General features: G+C 35.1%; 1 protein-coding gene and 1 long non-coding RNA gene across 2 annotated transcripts; one reads left to right on the top strand and one right to left on the bottom strand.

Annotated features, from left to right (window-relative positions):
* The first annotated feature begins 7693 nt into the window (after positions 1-7693).
* On the top strand, positions 7694-12590 carry LOC116110066. The gene is made up of 6 exons (XR_004124833.1): positions 7694-7718; positions 8028-8141; positions 9521-9634; positions 9719-9805; positions 11169-11240; positions 12268-12590. It is a non-coding gene; the product is annotated as an uncharacterized LOC116110066 (long non-coding RNA).
* Positions 12591-13200: 610 nt separating this feature from the next.
* LOC116110064 lies at positions 13201-14049 on the bottom strand. Its single transcript, XM_031396299.1, has 2 exons — positions 13887-14049; positions 13201-13640 (listed from the first exon to the last, which is right to left on the bottom strand). Exons 1-2 carry the CDS (start codon positions 14047-14049, stop codon positions 13201-13203), a joined length of 603 nt encoding a protein of 200 aa, XP_031252159.1.
* Positions 14050-15091: the final 1042 nt, after the last annotated feature.

The raw sequence follows: 15091 nt of genomic DNA, 5'->3' as shown, positions 1-15091 counted from the left end.
CTTGAAAATACCAAAGGGATTTTGAGTAAATTCACTTTAGGAAGCAAAACACTTGATGAAATGCTTGCTTCACAAAGATGTGCTTTTAACAAAGAAGGTCTAGGCTATAACATGTTTTCAACTTTTGGCATTCTAAACTTGTAAAAACTTCATACCAAAAGCATTTAATCATTTTAAAGAGCTTTCACTTGTGATTTTCTTACTCTAACTCAAACCCTTTGTAAAACCCCTCCCAAGCCAGGTATTTCCTAAGTATCCCTTGGCCATTGAGAACCTAGAAAAGACATGCCTAGGAAATGAGTTTGTTTCAAAACCTATACTTTTGTTTGTTTTGTCTTTGTTTTTTTTTTTCTTTTAAACATCCATATCCATAAAATGATTCAAGAAATTTAGCTTCCTATGGAGTTACTAAAATAAGTATATAATATCATTTACTAAAATCATTTAATCTTTTTCATTCATTTGGCAAGGAAATGGTCATACTAGGTTTTTTAAAACATATTTACTTCAATATCCATAAACCAAAAACCATTTAATGTTATTTTACATCAAAACTCAAAACATAGCAAAAGCATTCCTTCGTGCACATGTCATTCCCCAGTAGCCTCTCCCAGCTTCAAGCTTTAATCCTTACCTACAAAACATTTTAAAAATTTCATGGGGTGAGCACTAATCGCTCAATAAGGGAATATGACCATTTATAAACTATTAAGGTTTATTATACAAGCATATTACTCAGGACCTTACATACCTACAAGACATGACCTTCATTCATTGACATTATTAAGTTCATAAAACATGTCATACACTTTGGACTTTCCTTATGAATATAAGTCATAACATAACCATACATAATATAACATAGAAACATATATCACTTATGCACTATTCATAAACATGGCATGCCTATTTCTTTTGTCTTTGTACTTCACATTTTCATTAGTCTTTATTGTCCAATCGGATTCATTTAAACCATTACCTTGTTCTTGGTCGTCACCTCAAAGGACCCATGGTTTCCACAAAGATTTCATTCCTCTGATCTTGGTTTACAACTCAAGAGACTTATGGAATTCATTCTTTAACATTTCATAAATTTTTTCATAAGTCAACTAAATAAGCTATATGCATTATCATTATGAATGCAAGCATATGGGATAACATCTCTCACGTTCAATCATACTATTCATTCATTTAACATGTACCCTTGGCTAATTGCACAATTCATCAATCAATTTTGCAAAACTCCTTGACATGAATATTTTCCTATTAAATTCATTAACTTAATTCATTCGATTTCTCATAAAACACAAGGAATTTCAACAGATGCCTTTTATCAGATTTTTTTTTTTTTTAAACCATAGGATTATTCAGTGGTTTATTAGAAATTATAAAAAAGATGATAATTTTTATTAAGGAGGCAAATGCGATACAGTTCGTCACTTTTCAAGCAATTTTTTCCTCATCTTTCAATTTGAATTGATTCTTGGCTAAAACATAAAAGTTTTAGGTCTATTTCTCAAATTTTTAATACTTCAAGAATCAGTTCAATCCGACTTTTATAACTTCAGTTATGACTGATTCAGTGAAGCACGTACAGTATAAGTCTTAAAGAGCCAAATCCGAATTCTATTCATTTTTACCCATATCACATTCATTTGCACATTCATAATATTTTCCATATCACTCTTAGTATAAAAGGCCATAAAAACCTCCCTTTTTACAAAACCAAAATGTGCCAAGACTGTTAGAGTAGATACCCTAGAGCTAATCAATTATTGTAGAATTGACTCTTTGTAATAATGTTCATTAATCAATAAAAGGCATTTTATTCTATATCGCGTAAATCATTATTATTTCAATATGTATTGATATATGTCCTTAGAATGGTAGAACCGTGACGAGGGTATCAAGTATTTCAAATCTTGATAGTGAGAACCCTATGAGCACATATGGTGGCCATTCTAGAAACGTCCGTAGCCCCAGTATTATTCTGAAGTAAGGGCACAGATAATACGGTAAGGCTATCATAGTGTTGAACGACCCTGTCGAAAGGCAGTGACTGATCTCACTTGTCAAGGTTGTTTGGTGACAACCTGGTGCAACACATGGGTGCTTGTTGTAGGCGATTACACCACAGCAAGTTCACTGGACTGACCCACCAGAGGATTCCATATGGATGGTAACCCCAGTGTCTATGGAACAAATCCTCTAACGAATGGTGGTGCATGTGATCCTTAGACTTGAGATCACCGGAGCGCCTTGTGCACCGATTGGTGTAGTTTGACACTAGCCTAACGCAGTTCTTTTCAGAGCTGTCAATACGGTGGTGATTGGCTGCATCAAGGAGTGTATCAAGACTATGGTGGATTGACAGAGGATTTATCACTCCCGGGTACGGGAGAAAGTTATCTCACGGCGCAATTCAGTATATGGCAATGACACTAAAACTGTGGCCACAGTGGGATTGAGTTGTTGCTCTATCCAGTTTATAATACAGGTCATTGGTCCAGAAACTGAATAAATAATATCGAGAGTAACCGAAGGTTGACATTACTTCATGTTGACATTACTTCTATGCCTTCGTCTCGTCGAGATAACATATGATGAAAGGATCGAATTGCACGGTAACCATATCGTTGACAGGTAGCTACTTTGCTGAATCCGAATCTATCGGGTGGCCATGATGCCTTGCTAGGGGCCAATCTTGGTCTGTGTACAGTGAGACGATTAATTGGTGTTAATCGCGATATTATACACTGCCGGTATGATGAGGAGCCTATGGGTCACACACATAGAAGATAATTTAAAATCCAAGAAGAAAGAAGGGCATTTTCGTCTTTTAAGGCGAAAATGGTATTTTGGTAATTTCACAGTGCAATTAAATTTGCTGAGGTCGTAGCCTTTATTTAATTTGTTAGAAAAATTAAATAAGTGAAATTACGTTTAAATGTGTGTTCGCACATTTAAATATATATTAAATTGGGAGTGTTTGGCAACATAGGGTGTTTGGGTTGGGGAATAGGGCAACATGATTATTGACTATAAAAAGAAAAATGTGTTAATTAAATGTGAATTAATATTTCTTTGAAAAAAACACAGCAGCCCCTTTGAAAACATTCCCACGGCATAAGCACTTTTGCTTAGAAATCAATTCAATTTGATTTGCTTTCTTCTTAATCTTGAAGCCAAAGAGGATCTAGCAAATCCCTCTTTGGTTCCTTTTGAGATTGTCTTCGTGTGGACTACGCAGGTTCGATCCTACACTTGGATTGGTAGCAAAACATTCGTCGACAAATTTGGAGGAGCCTCCAACGTGCGTTTGTTTTCTTTAAACTCAGATTTATTTCTCCTGCAGATTTTATTTAATATGAATTGTAAAATTATACCCTTGATCTTGGCTCATGTAAACGATCCCTGAATTATTTTTTTTGTTTCCGCTGCGTGTATGGGACCGTTTACTAACAAAGACATCATCCAACTACAAATCTCTTAATTGGCATAATTATCCTCCAAATGCACACATACACTAATCAACACACCCATTTAAACAATCCATAACCAAAACATAGCATCACATTCAAATTAACATAAATTAAAGTAAGTTTCATCAACCCTAGGTTTATCAATTTTAGTCATAAGAGAGATTTTTTCTCCTTACCTTAGTATTCAAAGCACAAAGCACTCCTCCTTAGCTCCAAAGGTTCACCCTTTCTACCTTACACACATAACCACTTATGAATTTCTCTTTTAACTAAAAATCACAACAAACTAGTTTTTAAAACTCACCTTAAACCTTGAAATTGAAGTTCTTTAAGTGTGGATGGTGATCTCCTTCAAAATTCAACTTGAAATCCTATGAAAATTTTGAGAGAGAGAAAGCTTGAATTAAAGCCTTCGATGGAGGAAAATAAGACTTGAAGAAAAAAGTTTGGTGTTCTAAGAATGTTGGCTGACTTAACCAAAAAAAAAAAAAAAAAAAAAAATCTTATAAACATTTCAGGTGTGTTTGTTTTATTATTTTATATAGGATTTTTGAAAAAGTAAGAGTTGGGTGGTTATTACGAGATAGGATTTTAACAAAAACACACCCTAAGTTTGTTAATTTACTAAATACCCCTGTAATAAAACATTAAAAATTAACAAAAACATCCCCACCCACCCATTAAATACCGACAGCCAGCCACCACCGCTGGAGGGTGGCTAGAGTTGTTGTATCGATGTACGACCGGTTGGAACTGGCTAGTCGTGCACCAATATGGCCTTTTCCAGCCAAATCTACAACTAGATCTGGCCACGTTTGGTCATCAACAACAGCCAAAGATATGGCTGTCGTTAACAACTAGCTACGGTCAAAGATCTAGCCATCAACGGCCAGATCTTTGGCCGTAGATCTGGCATTTTCTGACCATATCCATGGTAGATTTGGTCGAAAAAGGCTAGATCGGCGCAATATTGACCAAATCCAATCGGTAGTGAGCCATTAAACCAAATTCCCACCACCTTCCGGTGGTGGTGGCCGAAATCTGGCAAATGTGGGTGGGTGGGTGGGGGTATTTTTGTCAATTTCTAAACTTTTTGGGGGTGTTTAGTTAAATTAACAAACCTAGGGGGTTTAAAAGTAATTGAATAAAATAGAATACGATTTTCAGAATAAGGAAACGAATGTCTATTTTGGGTAGGATAGGGATAGGATAGTGCAAAAATATTGAAACAAACGCACCTGAAATTTTTTTAATTCCCAAATAGGATTGGCCATCAAAAGTTAGATATATGGGTCATTTGGTATAAATTTTCAATATATGGGCATTTTGGTCATTTCTACTACAACATAATTATAAAACTCCTTTAATGCCATTTGACTTCTCTTTTCTACTTGGTGACCAAGTAATTCCATAAGATAATTAACTAATTTACCCATAATACACTTTTATGGATACTTGACTCCTATAAAGTATTATGAAAGACCATTATACCCCTTAGGAACCGTTTATGCCGTTTAACCCTACTAACCTCCTTCATGACCCTTTAACCATATTTTTTATCAGTATCATCAATTCCTAACACTTTACAACATTCACGTCTCATAATGCATGCAAAATGACCATTTTACCCTTTTATTGATAAAAAATCCTTTTAAGGGTTTACACCCTTATAGCCTTGGAATGTTGACGCAGGGTTTACACCCTTGCTCCACCTTACATTTGTATCTTTGTAGATTTGGTTTCTCTAGGATATGCGATTTCTTATCCATTCTATATGAGACAGTTTTGTAGTAAACTTGTTTCTATTCTCATATTGTAAAACAGTGTGTTACACTCTTGGGGTTTTGTGCATTTCTAGTGAGAGAGCTTATCCTAGTGTGTGTGTGTGTGTGTGTGTGTGTGTGTGTGTGAGGTTTCATTGCACCTTGTGAAGCAATTGTTTGTAAAAAGTCTGATAACATCTATATAGGATTTGCTTGATTGAGTGATCAACAAAGGTGGATAATGGTATACTCTAAAGGGAATAGCTAGCTTGAAGGAGTGAACGTAGGCCGAGTTAGCATTAACCACTATACATCGTTGTGTTTGACTGTCTTTTCCCTATATATATATATATATACTTACATGCTTATGATAGTTCACATTCATGATGACATAATTGCACTTGAAGAGACATAAATCACAAATTGTGCAAATTTGCTCGTCTTAAAAGGTTTAAAAGCTTAATTCACCCTAGGGGAGAGCACGAGTAGTGAGTAGAACTGGAACTTATGGAACTGGAACCATAACCGAAACCGAAACCGAAACCTACCCCGAACAGACACAGTGCGGATAGGTTCCGGTTCCATTTTATTGGAACCGACACTGTGAGATTCCGGTTCTGGTTCCTATAGATTTCGGAACTAGAACCGAAACCGAAACCTAGGTTAAGAACCTAAAGCGGGTACCCTGCTTGGAACCTGTTTGTGTTTTGGTTTTGATTGAGAAATTTTATGTGAATTGTGATAAATTGATTGAATTCAAGTGTTGCCTAGAGATTAGAAGATTTATGAGTCACATTGGACACAAATGAATGAGTAATCAAAAGTTGAGAACTACTAAATGTGAGTTTTCTTAATTTGTTAAGGGTGTATTTGTAAACTTTTAAGGTATTTTTGTCATTTTTTTAAACTAATAGGGGGTAATTGATTTTTTATAGGGTACCTAGGTAAGGAACCGGAACCTGCATTTTAGGGTTCGGTTCCGATTCCGATTCGCCTAAAAAATGTAAGGTACCCAAAACCGCTCACCTCTAATTCACCACCTCTTAGATTATTTCGATCATTCAATTGGTATTATAGTAAGGTTGCCCATTCTTTGATGGCACAAACTACCTTTAACCGTCAAGAGCAATGGCAATGAACATAGGTGGATTTAGCACTAGTAGTGAGACACATACTCCTAATAGATCGATATTACAATTGAGGATAAATTAATTTCTCATTCCCGTAATAGATGAGGATTTAGATAAGTTACACGGAACATAATTAATCTCAAAATAACTTATCAAGACCACTATGAATTTGGTCTAGCCCTCGTTATAAGATGATCAATTACAACAAATTAAAACAAGAATATTTCATGTTTACTAATGAAATAAGAAGGTAATTAATAAGAATAGGAAAGCCAACGTATAATATGATCAATTAAGTCCTAATCCTTTGAAAACAAATTATGCACTCATTGGCTTGAGCTGCTCAATTCCAAAAGCCCCATAAATGGAATCCCAATAACATTTCGTGGCAAGACGGGCACGGAATCTGCAATCGCGAGCAAGTTTGGCATCGGAATTGCGCAGGAAACATCAGAAATGGGCAATAAACAATTGGCAAAAAGTATACTAGTAGTTGCAGTAAAATAGCTCTCGCAGTAATGGGGTGGAGGGATGGCATTAACAGCCTCGATATCGATCTCAAAAAGATCGTCATCGTCTTCCATTTCCGGTACACGGACAAGACTTGAAGAAGCCATAGCCATTAATTGTAGGTTATGTTGTTGTTTAATTAGTTTGTTGATGATATATATATATATATATATACGGCGAATTTTGTGTGGTGGGGAAGATGGAAGGTGGTAAGTGGAACGCTCTTCAACAAACAATTATGATATGATATGATATTAGAGATTGCTTTTTCAAACCATCGTCTCTACCCCAATGCCATCATAACGTCTTCATGACATATGCTTTCCCTATTTTATTTTTTAACCAAATAACACTAAACTCAATTTTCATATAACTAAATAGTTAATCATTTAGGTTAAACATCTAATTATTGTAATAAATATTCTAATTTCTTATAACTTCAATTATACCTNCCATAGGAAGTTCAAATTTCAAGTTTGAATTCAAAAATTATAATGGATACAGCTACAAAGTATTCAACAGTTAGGGAAAAAAAAAGTTAATGTGCTCAATAATTTACATGCTAAAATTTTGAAGAACTGTTGTATAGGCATGTTTATATCGCTGCTTCTTAGCATGCCTACCTTTGCTTTCAGTTTGTTGGTAGGGAGGATAAAGAGAGAGGAAAGAAAGGGTAGGAGGGAAGGGAAACATAGAAGAGGGGAAGGAAATTTGCTTTCGTACATGTGTTTGTTTGAAAGGAAGAAAAGAGATGAAGTGAAAGAAAAGCATTGAGAAAGCTTGTGAGCCTTGGATTTCAATGTGTCAGAACCATCTTACTGGTTAGCCAAAGAGTGAGTTATGAGCCTGCAGTATTGTTTCTGTTTTTTAGTAAAGAAAAATCTAAAACCCATCATCAACATGGCAAGCTGATAGGGTCAACAGTGATGATAATTCCCAAGACAGTTCAAATATGTAATTTTTTTATTTTTATTAATTAGCTTTAATCTTGTTTGGTTCAACTTTGATTTCTTTTCTGATACTATGGCAATTGGCTGTCGATACTTTAGACCTTTAGAGATACTTGTAAGACAGTGATAATATGATTCCCTACTTTTTTTTCTCTATATGTTTATTGATCACACATTATTTTAATCTTTCAGTTCTCGCCCACATCAGAGCACTTATTGCTTGCATACGGTCGTCGGCATAGTTCACTTCTTAAAAGTGTTGTCATTGATGGAGAGGCAACAATTCCCATTTACACAATTCTAGAGGTATAAGCTTATATATTTCTTACTTTCTGGCTATCTGCTTTTTGGAACTTGCTTCCTAGAAATTATGATTTGTATTATCTTAGAATGATTTTAGATTTTAGATTGTGATTCTATGTTAGAAAGATTTGAATGGTGCAGTTCAACTCGCTACTCAATTCGTGTCTAAGGTTTCAAGGCTGTTTAGATGCAATTCAGAGTCCATAGTTTTAATAAGCTTGAAAAAGTTCATTTTTAGTGACTGTTTGATGGTGGGACTTTATGGATTCCTAAGTGAAGGATCTTCACTTATATTCCAAGTTTAATCAGAAATTAGTTATAAAGAATGGAGAAAATACAGTAAAAAGGAAGAAAAATGGCTAAACAAGTTTAGATCTCAGACATTTTCTAGAAAGAACTATTTTTCACAGATTTTGCTGAAATAGTGTTGACGTGTATGTGCTCTATTCCTCCCAGCATCGGGTGGTTATAGTTTCCTAATAACAAAGTCTTGGTGGTAGCTCTCTCATTTGCTGTTATTGACTTTTTACACATCACATATTTTACATTTTTTGAATTGGCTATAGTACAACTTTTAATTTTTTTTTGATAAGAAACTGTTTAGCCATATTAAAGAAGAGATTGAAATAAGTACATCAGGGGCTAGAAATCCAGAAAGAGATTAAAAAAAAAAAAATAAGAAAAAAGGGGAACCCTATACAAGCATTGACAAAAATATGTCAAAGATCATCTTCCCTTCCTGAGCCAAAATAAGCTAACAATACAAAATTAGCACAAAACACCCTCCCAGTTAGGATGTATAAAGAAAAAAGAAGTCATTAAATTCCTTTGAAACTGAATAATACAACTTATACTAAACGCCATGGGTTTTGCTTTATTGAGGAACCTATTAATCTCATCCCTGATTCCAACCGATCACTCCTTGGAAAGAATATATTCACTTTTGATGCAGTTAGGATATATCAGAAGAAATAAAAGATTTTATACTTTTAACTTTTCCCAATTATATATGATAGGATATATATCATTATGGAGAGTAATGATACTTACTGAAGATGCTTTAGAAGTTGTATCTTTTAGCATTTTATTAGAGGTCTCGGGATCGAATGGTGCTCACATTAGGGTAGGAAAGAATTTTTTTGTTTTGAAAAAATAAACAAATAAAAAAAGTTGTTCTTTTTATTTTTTATTTTTAAATGCAGTACAAGTGATATTGCTCAGTGCACTGGAAGTATATTCATATCTGATGCTAATATTTTCCCCACTGTATTTCCTTGTGAAACTTTAGGACCAAATCATTTTGAAATTATTATTATTATTTTTTGGTTTGCTTTTCTATCTATGTATGCTATCTTGATTAAATCTTTGTTGTTGACACCAAGGTCTATAGAGTTTCTGATATGGAACTTGTGAGAGTTCTACCAAGTGCTGAGGATGAGGTTAATGTAGCATGCTTTCATCCTTCAGTTGGCGGTGGCCTTGTCTATGGAACTAAGGTAAATATAACATGCTTTGGATTTTGCTTTTGGGAGCCTGCAGCTTTGTATTTAACTTTATTATTGATCTGCTTTAAAATGCAGGAAGGGAAGCTTAGGATTCTACAGTGTGATGGTTCTTATGGCATGAATCACTCAGTGTCTTCCTTTTTTGATGAGAACACACTTCAGGTAGATGAATGCACTGTATTATTGATAATTTGATATTTTCCACTTTATTCTTCTGATGAAATTACGCTTCTTATTAATTTCTTAGAATTATTTTCTTGCCAAAGCAATTCTTCTTGTGTTCATTACATGTTGTTTGACTTTATCCTTCAGTGTGATAATGGATTTAATAGTTTGGTAGTTTACTTCTCTTGGAGATTTATTGTGAATTATGGTTCGCTGGTTTTCACACCATTGAGCTGTATATATCAAATCTGAGATATCTGTTTGCTAACACTGATGATGTGGGTTGTTTCCTGGTTCTTATTTGAACTTCTGACTTATTCTTCTCAAAAGGGGGAAAAAGAAAAGAGATGAAGAAGAATGAAAGTGGTAAATGAGCAAAAAATGTCATCACTTGAAAGATTGGACCGCCCCCACACCCCTGAAAAGGATAAAATGAAACAATAACAGTTCTGTGCAATATAGTTTTAACGTACTTTAGGATCTCGTAAGATTGAGACTTGTTTCCTTTACACATATAAATAAAGGAAATACACAGTTGTTTTTATATTTAGCAGTTACTTATAAGTTTTATGGTGAATGTTCTAGGATATATCTGGTGCAGAAGCAATGGCGTGAAATAAGTGTACCATGTGAATTTTTTATGTTCTATAGATGTTTATCTCATCTTTTTGGTTTGTTGATTAGGAACACATTTGTGTCTGGTGTCGAGTCATAGGATTAAAATGGTAGATACCAAGATAGTAATTTTCTTAAGTGTTGAGCCACTCAGCTACTTTTAATATTTTTAAATAATCAATCGGACTCAAAAGACAAATGAGCATCTGGAAATTAAAAAATCAAGCATGAAAATATTCTTAATCAGGGAGAGGCTAGATATCTGACTGATCCTGTTGGGGAAGTGGCTGCAGTAGCAGAATGTAGAGTCCTTTATCATCGTAAAATTATCTGAGCAATCACAAAGTCTCTGGCAAATACAAAAAAGTAGTTGTATATGTGCACAGACATCTAGATATAAATGGAGAAAGAGGGTGTGTTCTTATCTTCTTTTTCTCTTCTCCTCTTCGATTTGGGTCTGTAGTTGGTGAATTTTCCTTTTAGTTTCATCGCAGATCTGAAATTGGTTGTTCAGATATGGAGTTATTTAACATACCTGACTCTATGAATGTGCTGAAAACATAGAAAGCATGTACCTGATAATCGCCTTTGTGGTCTACATGTTTTTGAGTGCTGGCCTGTGAGTGAAATCAATTGTGTTAAAGGTGTAACTGCTTTAAATTTTGTATTTTTAAGACTTGGTTTAGCAACTTCTTTGTTTTTATGTTACTTGGTGCTTATGTGTTGGCTTTTTCGTTTGTTGTAGGTCCCTACATATGCTTTAGAATGCTAATAAAGTGATCAGTTACCATTATGAGATATGTCACTGATGTTTAAGGTTCGTTTCCTTTTGTGATGTTTTTATTGAATTGTTTAACCTTGTTCACTTCAATTGGCTTTTGCTTAGTTGAACAGAAAAATGAATATTGGTAAGTACTGTTTTTATTATGACTTAAATGTTGGCAAGGTATATTAGTCAACCATATGCTTGACTTCAGATGCATAAGAAATTATTGCCCTATCAGCAACAGGCTGAAGGGATAAACATAAAATAAAGAAACCATATTATTGTTTTTTGACACTCGTCTGCTTAATTGAGGAACTTGCGGTGCGAGATCAAATGGGTTAAAATGCAAGTGTATCCTAAACTCTAGATGGACAGTGCCTAGGTTCTTGTATATGTGGGTTATTGTGACTGGTTGAACTTCTTGGGTACGGAATCAAGTTTAAAGAAATGTCAGTCATTGAAGAGAAGGTGTCTAACTGTAACTGATACAAAGTTGGGATAAGAGGAAGACAAAAAAAAAAAAAAAAAATCTTGGTAGAAGCATGAGTAGAGAATTGGCTGTTCTGGTATAAACACATGCTTCTTTGGAGCCGTATTGTGAAAAATGATTTATTTGCCAATCTAAAGTAGTTGAAGTCGAGACTTTAATAAATTTAGTAACCAATAGCATGCACTCATGTTCTACAATATGTTTTACTTGATTCAATACCTTCTCCATTAATTTCAACAAACATGCTTCCAAAGAATGTTGCTATTAATCAATTGACTGAGAGTAGCTTTGAGCCTATGCTATGGTATTGGATGTGTTCATTATATGGAGTTATTATGTTGGTTCTGGATTTTACCAAATGATTCCAAACTAGAGGGTCCATGTTGAGTTTTTTTTTTTTTTTTAATCTTTTCTCTATGTTTGCGTTCATTACCATATCATTCTTGAAGTTATTTTATGATATTTGATTCACCCATGTACTTATCAGATAGAACTTAACATTATTTTACACATGTTTTTCAGTTTCCATATTTGAGTTCTTTAAGAATTGTTACGAACTTGATAATCTCTCCCCCTTTCTCTTTACAGGTGAGATGACAGGAGGCCATATATTATTTTTCAAGGATAACTACGGAAAGACTCGATTGAATCTCAATTTCCATGCTGCAGTAAATTCTGAACCACACCTGTCTTCAAATGCTTAAACAGATGTTTTGATATAGTAGTGATGATCAATTTGTATTTCTAATTTATGTTTTATGTACCCTTATCTTTATCTGACAGACAAACAGGTTAGTCGAATGTCATTGCATTTTAAAACTTTTGATGCCTGAAAGACTTGCCTGAATTTTGCTTGATTAGCCTTGTGAAAAGAATTAATTCTAATAGAATGATAACACTTTCTTTTGTAAGCACGTTTCAATTTTTGATTTTTAATGCATATAGTTTTATAAGTAAACAACAATATAGCTTAGTGGATGGAAGATTATAAATGACTGAATAAAAAAATTACAATTACAATGAGTTCATAAACTGTAGAGCTTAATATAACTGATGAGTTCATTAGCTGAACTTACATCAACAACAAATCAATAATCGAATGTAGGTGATAGAACACCGACCTCTTAAAGCACCAAGCTACACATAAACTACTCTATCCAATACCAGTTAAAACAATCAGCTAGCACAGGAATGAAAAAGAAATAGACTCTATATTGATATTAAGAACAGAACATTACATTCAGAGAATCATGTTCTCTCATCTACCCAACAACCTAATAGCAGAATGGAACAATTCTAAGTACAACAAAAACAAAGATAAAAGACTGAACTTCAAGGGTCAGTCACCTCCCCTTCCAAAACCTTGACCTTCTTTCTGAATATCCCCCAATTCCGTTTGTCCTCCACTTTTATTCCCTGACAACTTTTTCTCATAATCAAATTCTTCACCCTTCCAATCTCATTAAGTCACCTGTCCTCTCAAAACCTACTCCTAACACTCACACATAAACAAATATTCCTCTACTTCTCACCTCTACCCTTCTTATTGTAGACCAGCCTTCCAGGTAGCTCATCATTTCCCTCCCCAAGGAGAACCACCTTGTCCTCAAGGTGGAAGGAACGAAATTGGGAGTTGATTGTGTCAAAATCCTCCCAAGTGTTCTCATAAGGAGGTAATCCTTTCCATTGAATTAGTAACTCCCATTGTCCATTCAAGAGCCTTCTTTTCTTGAGTACAACTTCTGGTTCAACCTTCAAAATAAAATCTTCATTGAGGGCTTCCGATAGGTGTTGGCTATTAAGGAGTGGGAAAGTTGCCTTCTTCAATTGTGAAACATGGAAAACGTCATGAATACAAGCTAAGGGAGGTAATGCCAGCCTGTATGCTACTGTCCCAATTATGTCCTTAATCACAAATGGACCGTAAAACCTCGGACTAAGTTTCTCATTATAACGATGAGCTAGAGATCTTAATCTATAGATTGCAACTTCAAATACACTGATTCCCCTATCTCAAAAGTAACTTCTTGCCGTCAGTTATCAGCGTAAGTCTTCATTCGGTTTTGAGCCTCGAGGATATTCTCTTTTAACTCCTCGATTACGACTCCAGAGTTGTTGGTCGACTTCATCAATTGAGGAAGTGTGGTCAGTATATCTCAACACTGTTGGAGAGTCGCCACCATACAAAGCTTTAAATAGACACATACCTGTGGAGCTACTATAAGTCATGTCGAACCAAAATTCTGCCCATGGAACCCATCTCGGCCACTGTTGGGGTTGGCTATTGACAAAGCACTTGAGGTATGTCTCCAAACATCGGTTTACCACCTTAGTTTGACCGTCCGTTTGTGGATGGTAAGCTGAGCTCATGTTTAGTTAAGTTCCTGACTGTTTAAATAATTCTCCCCAAAAGTTGCTCATGAAAACTCTATCACGAACTGAAACAATGGTGCGTGGAAACCCATGCAGCCACACTATCTTTTTGATAAACAGATCAACTACCCTTTTAGCTGTGTAAGGATGCTTGAGAGTTAGAAAATGGCTATATTTTGTTAGTCGATCGACAACTACAAGAACGGTGTCTACCCCATGAGCCTTTAGAAGCCCCATAATAAAGTCTATTGAGACATCTTCTCACACTTGTTTAGGAATAGGCAGTGGCTGTAGCAGACCTCGTGGACTCAAGGTTCTGTATTTGTTCTGTTGGCAAATAGTGTAGGCTTCCAGAAAATCCTTAATATCTTTCTTCATCCCCTCCCAATACACTACATTCGTGATGCATTTATATGTCCGAAAGAAACACGAATGGCCCCCAATGGGCAAGGAATGGAACTTATGTAATATTTTCTAGATATGAGGTCCAGATTTAGGCACCACCAACCTATCATGATACACTAGATGTTGTCCCACCAATCTGAAATAAGGATGGCTGTTTGGGTTGACCAAAAGCCATTGCATGATCTCGCATAACTTATCATCCTAATGAATGGCATCTTCTAAATCTGTTATACCCGAGAAGCAGCTCATAGAGAAAGCATGGTTTTCTACAACTTTTGGCACTCTAAAAAAAGAATCTACCACTTTATTCTGTAGCCCAGTTTTGTACTGAATTATAAAGTCTAGCCCCAATAACTTGATAATCCATTTTTGCTGATTCTCACTCAACAATTTTTGGTCAGTTAAGAAGTGGAGACTTCTGTGATCGGTCTTGATAACAAAACGTCTTCCCAATAGATAATGGTGCCATTTTTGCACTGCCATAACTATGGCCATTAATTCTCACTCGTAAACTGACTTAAGTTTGGGATTTAGAGACAAACCCTTGTTGAGAAAGGCAATAGGTCGCCCCTCCTACATCAATACAGCCCTTAAACCACTCCTCAATGCATCAGTCTCTATGATAAATTCCTTT

Source organism: Pistacia vera, unplaced genomic scaffold, assembly GCF_008641045.1.
Source record: "Pistacia vera cultivar Batoury unplaced genomic scaffold, PisVer_v2 Contig594, whole genome shotgun sequence".
Classification (NCBI taxonomy): Eukaryota; Viridiplantae; Streptophyta; class Magnoliopsida; order Sapindales; family Anacardiaceae; genus Pistacia; species Pistacia vera.
Note: the sequence above shows the minus strand (reverse complement) of the source record. Positions and strands in the feature narration are given on the sequence as shown.